At 39.1% G+C, this 6,281-nt stretch overlaps 1 protein-coding gene across 1 annotated transcript; it reads right to left on the bottom strand.

Annotated features, from left to right (window-relative positions):
• Positions 1–1,589: 1,589 nt before the first annotated feature.
• Positions 1,590–4,239, bottom strand: hoxb2a (homeobox B2a). Its single transcript, XM_016271945.1, has 2 exons — positions 3,505–4,239; positions 1,590–2,716 (listed from the first exon to the last, which is right to left on the bottom strand). Exons 1-2 carry the CDS (start codon positions 3,998–4,000, stop codon positions 1,977–1,979), a joined length of 1,236 nt encoding a protein of 411 aa, XP_016127431.1. The 5' UTR covers positions 4,001–4,239; the 3' UTR covers positions 1,590–1,976.
• Between the last annotated feature and the right edge of the window lie 2,042 nt (positions 4,240–6,281).

Consider the following 6,281-nt stretch of genomic DNA (forward strand, 5'->3'; position numbering starts at 1 on the left):
TCATTCAATTGTCCTTATTTCTGATGAATGCAAGTGAGTGTATTAATACAGTGTGTGGCTCTTGTACACACACAGCGTTAAACTCTAGCTGCCATAGTGCTACTGTGACCAGATCCACCTTTCCAGTAATATGAGCAGAGCACCCGTTCAACGCACACAGAGGTCATTTACCGGTACTGCTCATGTAATCCAAGCAAAACAAGACCTATTCAGATATTTAAATTGCATTGAAATGTTGTTTTGCTTGCTGCTTCAAATTCATAACAGAGATATAACAGAAGTCTGACATGGGTGAGGAAAACATTGTGTATGTTCTATCTGGGTCAAAGACAAATAGGAATAATTACATGGGCAATAATATTTATCAAGGGCTTTTTGTGCCTTATGGAGTGTTTTAAGGTTTTACTCTTACAGTCTGTTAATAATTTCAAGTAAGGATGTAAATAATAATGATAATTAGTATTATTATTATTAACCACCGTGTTATTGTAAGACGATCTCCATAAGAGATCAGATCCAGCTGTTAAATAAGGTGTCTAATATTTTATATTAAATAATAATAATAATTAAAGAATCGTTGTTTTAACTGATACAGTTCTGGCCTGTGTCTGACTAAATTTATGTTTTCAATTGACAGCGAGCCAGCTCGGAGTATCCCGCTCGCAGCTGCAGCCTAAACTATCCATAATGGCTGCCGCTTTATTGTTCATATCCTTCATTGTGTTTCGAGCGCCATTTTGCATCAGGGCGAGTGCAGCCATGGGAGCCCACAGCCCAGTCAACCTGACCCTCCTGCAGATTATCCCACGACTTTTTTTTTTTTTTTGGACTTGTTTAAACATCCATCTAAAAAGAAATAATATTTGTGCTGCTGCCTTTTACGTCTCATGTTATCAACCACAGCCGATTTTGTAAAACTAGCCTAGGCTATATTGTTTTAAATTTTAATTTCAAGTTCATGAGAATCACTGTTTGTGTTGCATTGTTTAAAAAGATTCGTCGATTTATTGGTTGTGTTATAAAAATAGATTTAGAATTGTACTAGAAATTGAGTGGCTTTTTTTTCTTGAGCTTATGCAGTTCCCACCTCTTGAATACTAATAACACAGAATAGCCTATCTTTCATCACAATATAATGATAGTAACATAATAATAATAGGCTAATAATAATGATGATGATAATAATAATAATAATAATAATAATAATAATAATAATAATAATAATAATAATAATAATAATTTGTACGCTTAATAACGTTCTTCAAACATTAGGCTAATTCAACCTGCGTACTGAATTGTGTGGTTTCCTCACAATACATCAATACCAAGGAAAAAACTAATTCTTAAAATTAATGTCTTGATTTATATTCAAATATTAAACATTTTTAATGAAAGAGTTCATTAAAGCTTAGATAATCAATCACACTCGCTCCACCAATTTATGTTTTTTTTATTTTATTTTTTATTATTTCAACTATGAAAATAACGTACAATAAATAAATTTGAAATTTACTATTAAAGAATCTCAATAAATAAACTAGTTCTAAAATTATTCAATAGGGACAACGCCCGCCTTGGGAGAATTCCTAAAAGCAGTTCAACTACCCTTATGTCTGACACAATTCCTGAGATTCCAATGATTGAGTTTCACTGAAAAAGTCCGCTACCATTCATCTGTTAGTCGACATAAACTAAAATCCGATAATCAAAAGGCAATAAAATACCTGAAACTTCGACAGGGGCCATCCCGATGTATATTCAAAAAGATTACATCATCGTAATTTCAAAATAGTGGACTATTTATTTCCTTTTAGGCATTGTTTCACGCCTTTTTTGTTTAAAAAACTGTTTAGGTAGATGTCTCTTTTCACTTTTTTAATGTCTTATAATAGGAATGTTGCGGTCGAGAAGCATTCATGACACTGCAATTAGATGGAGTTCGATTGTTCTTGAATGCGTTGTGATGTCATAATAGTTCAGAACTGTAAATGCTGCAAATCTATAGTACAAAGAGTGCTCGTAAACAAGTCAAAATCTTCCTCGGAGAAGTCAACTGGACTGTCAAGTGAGCTCTGCAAACTCGGCGATAAAGCGTCCGAAATCTGTAGGCAGGAGTCCGTCGAAAAGAAATTCAAATCGGGTAGAGAGGTGGCATCCTGCGGCTCTGTGAACGAATGCTCCGGCCCAGCTGCTCGGCCCTCGGTCATTGTGCTGGGGTTATCTGCAGTAGGCGTTGGATACGGGGGGGAGTGAACCGCTGTGTCAGGAACAGATGCAGGCTCCGACTGGTTCGCCTGGCCCTCTTCAGGCGTGGGCTGGCTTTTGTCCGCACTGTTCGTGTAGGAGGCACCTGTCGGGCAAGTCTCACTCTCGGAGGCTGCTGCAGAACCGGAGCCAGAACCAGATACTTCCAACGATTGGCTCGAATACGGTGAAGCAGCGTCGGTTCCCTCCAGGAGCTCAAAACCGCTGGGCTCGCCTTCTTGCCCGTCCCGGTGGTGCGTAGTTTGTCTTTTGTGCTTCATGCGTCGATTTTGAAACCACACTTTGACTTGGCGCTCGGTTAGATCCAAAAGTGCTGCTATTTCAACGCGCCGGGGCCGACAGAGGTATTTGTTAAAGTGAAACTCCTTCTCCAATTCAAGTAGCTGCGTGTTGGTGTATGCGGTCCTCAGCCTCCGTGAACCGCTGCCATTATCCAGTCCACCTTGAGCCTCTGCAAGAATCAAAACAGAAATAAGTCCCATACAAAAGGCGAAGTCATCGAACTTCATGTGAGAAATTGTCCAGATGACAATAAAATCCCAGTGTAGAACAGCCCTGTGGTTTGGGCTTGTCATGTAGCGATGACTGCAATGGTTAGGCATGTCTTGTGGTAATAGACCAGCGTGGTGTACAAGCGTTATTTCAGCAAGCCCCATATTTTGTTGCGTTCCACAGCTTTCACAATATATACTGTTATCCAAAAATGGCTCGCCAAGCCATGAAACGTGGTTATGAATAAATATCGAGCCTCAGCTGACATCAATTGCGATTAAATCGTTATTATAGATCAAGATCTACTATCTGCAGGATGGCAACGTAATCTTTCAGAATGTGCACAGTTTTGTATATGTGCCAAGAAATGGGGGAGGGGATGGCTTTTTATCTTTTAAAGACTTTACTGGGACGGGGTTTAAAATATATTATATATAATTATATTAAATTATACAATTATTCCTAAATACATAGAGCTCAAACGCTAGCCCATCCAAAGCAGGTTATGCCGTACATCACATAAAAAAATAGGACAAAGAACAAATTCGAAAGGTGCAGGTTTTTTTAAATTGCGTAAAAATTCCAAGCATGTGAAATCACACTGTAATAGTTCTGTTTAGGCTATAATAACAGGCAATTAAATTCTATAAAGTTTCAGCTACATTGCCATCTATTCGAGTCACGAATCATTCAGGGGAAAATGTCCAAAATGCAGAACAAACGCGTTCACTGCTTTGATAAACGTACCTGTCGGGGACTCCAGACCCGCGGTTGTGTAGCCGGAGGATGCCTGAGAAGGGGAGGCTGCTGCTGCAGCAGCAGTGGCTCCGGGCTTGGGGCACTTCTTCGAGGATTTTTTCTCTTTCATCCATGGGAACTCGTGGGCCAGGGGCGCGCCACCCGACAGCAGGGCCGGGTCTTGCTGGTGCTGCGTCGGCGGTGCTGTTTGTGTCCGGAGCTGGAGGCCATTGGAGGCTGTTCGCTTTTGGCTCCTCGGTCGCGCCTGGTTGCCTGTGCAGGGACTCAGACAAGGGATGGTGTGCTCGAAAGGAGGTGGAATTGCTGTCGAGTCCTTGATTGATGAAGTTTGAAATGACTCCAGGACAGCGGGGAAAGACGTCAGGCACTCTGCAAGGGAAGGCTGGCTGTTGATGAACCCAATCTCCCTCTCAAATTCAAAATTCATCGCTTCGCCTGGGCAAAAAGGGCGTCCAGCGACACCAACATACGCAAAAAATAACATCCAAAAGGCTAGGATTTATTTTGCGTTCCTGCTATGACGGCATTTGCGGGCTTTAATAATTGTGTATATTGGTGATATTACTAGCGTATGGGGACCAGGGTCTACTAAACTGAAGACTATGGGCGAAATTGCAGCCAATTCCTGGTCACATGACTCATCTCAGCCAATCGAAATTCGGGGCCTGGTGGCAAAAGAAAGCAATATTTGTCTGAATTGATAAAATACAGCAGGATATTATAATTCAGTTCTTATTGTAACACGGACGAGAAAAGAAAAAAAAAGGCTCTCGGCTGCCATGTGTTCGGACAGTCCTGTTTTGTCGTGAGAGGTAAAGTGCAGGCCTTTTATGTTAGACAATAACAATCCAAATCCAGAACTACCCGGTGATGTAATTCACAGGCCTTGCCTGATAAGTACATCCACAATATGGCTTCTTGCATTTTACAGTCAAGGGTCATTAATCTTAAAACTTTTGACAAGAGTAACAGACAAGAGATGTATAGGTGTAGAAATATTTCTTTTATCAAGCACATAAATAAGGATGTACAAGAGTGATGATGAGAGTGTCCGCCACATTTGCCGATAGAAGATTCCCAACCATTACGATACAAATAAATTATTTTGGGGTTTACCTTTAATTAGATTTTTTTTTAAACTCCGCCTCTGACGAATTGCTGAAAACTGGGACCTTAAAGCGCGTAAGTTTGCACTAAATCCAGGTCAGAGAATTGTTATATAATATTTCAGTAAATATTTTGCTTATTTATTAAAATGACACGTATAATACCGCACGAAAAATAGTTGTTAGCGGTGTGTGTGAAACATTTGTTGACTGTGACAACAACCAAAAGTTCATCGTGAGGTCGCGTTCAGAATGGAAATTGCTTATGTGTTGACTTGAATTTCTATTGCACCTTGGACGAAGAAAGCAACAATATAATGTTAGTTGATGAAAAACTAAGCAGTATTGGTTGCGTCAAAGTTTAAAACGAATGGGAAAAGGGGGTAGATATTTTTAGAGCAGGAGTAGAGGCAGCAAGGGTGATCAATCTTTTCGCCGGCAAAGCGCTTGACAGCAGCCACCCTCAAGAATTCGCCTTTTTCCTCCAAGACCACAACAAAGAAATCCCCCATTATTCCCTCGTAGATATGTGGATTTTTTCCCCCAGAATTATTTTTTCTGCATTGGATACATTCTATTGGCGCGTCGCATCTATAGGATTAGAGATTAAAACTAAACTGTGTTGCAGCCAGCTATAATCTGAATTTGACTTCACAGTATTTTGGATTTGCAGCCCGAGCTTCGTTTCGTCGTTTTTCTCGTCTAAAAGAACAGTGGAAACAGATAGGCTGTGTAACCCTGTGTGGGTGTCTGGGAATTTTAAAGGAAATACAAAACAAGCTTGTAGGCCGTGGGCACTTCGGAAAGGGGTCAATCTAAAAGGCCCTCCTTACAGAACGGAGCTGACTGGGATGCAATGATAATCTCTCTTTTTATTTATTGTTTGTGCGTTTTATGTAACTTTTTCGGACAGTACTAGCATAAAAAATGTCAAGTGATCCTTTTTTCAACTGGATTTTTTTTTTCACTGGAAAATAATGATAATATTCTGGGACGAATTGAGCAACTGTTTGCGTCAAATGCTTAAAATGATTTATATCATCTGAGGACAGCGGGGTTTAATTTCTTTAGATATATCCTATGTTGTAATTATCTATCTATCTATCTATCTAAAATGCATGAAAAAGTAATATAATATTAATATTATTATGAATAATAATATTTGACTGTTTTATACCTTTGATACCGTTCGTAGACTACCTTAATGTGACTTTATATTTTCTGTGTATTTAGTTAAAATGCAAAAATTTGCTTCTTGTGCCCTTTTTATTCTGATAATAGCTTTAATGTTTTTATTATATATTTAGACACATTAAGGTAGTATACATGTCTGTAACCGTATAAAACGTTTAATCAAACACATGTTGAGAAAATCAGAGGTAAACGCAAACCGCTAAACGCCGCGTTGGTGTAGTTTATTTTTTGTGCATGCCATGGAAATTATTTTATGTTATCACTGTTGTTGTAATATTTGTTTATTTTGTATTCACGCGGTTCCGAATGTCTTTGTCTAGATTTGTTTATAGCTTGGGCATGCTAAAATCAAATCTGTTGTTAATAAATGAGCACAGACAGCAACGCAGCTCTTTTTTTCCACCTCCAATAATCGATGGAGATCCAACAAGCAAAAATATGATTAGTCATCTATTATCTGTATCT

Source organism: Sinocyclocheilus grahami, unplaced genomic scaffold (genome assembly GCF_001515645.1).
Source record: "Sinocyclocheilus grahami isolate Dianchi unplaced genomic scaffold, SAMN03320097.WGS_v1.1 scaffold66.1, whole genome shotgun sequence".
In the NCBI taxonomy this organism is placed as follows: domain Eukaryota; kingdom Metazoa; phylum Chordata; class Actinopteri; order Cypriniformes; family Cyprinidae; genus Sinocyclocheilus; species Sinocyclocheilus grahami.

What these genes read in the sequence shown, in the direction of transcription:
- hoxb2a (XM_016271945.1), bottom strand. Translation starts at nt 4,000, where the DNA reads ATGTTATTTTTTGCGTATGTTGGTGTCGCTGGACGCCCTTTTTGCCCA. An exon ending in GGGTCTGGAGTCCCCGACAG is followed by an intron (nt 2,717 to 3,504) that starts GTACGTTTATCA and finishes TGATTCTTGCAG; the next exon opens with AGGCTCAAGGTGGACTGGAT.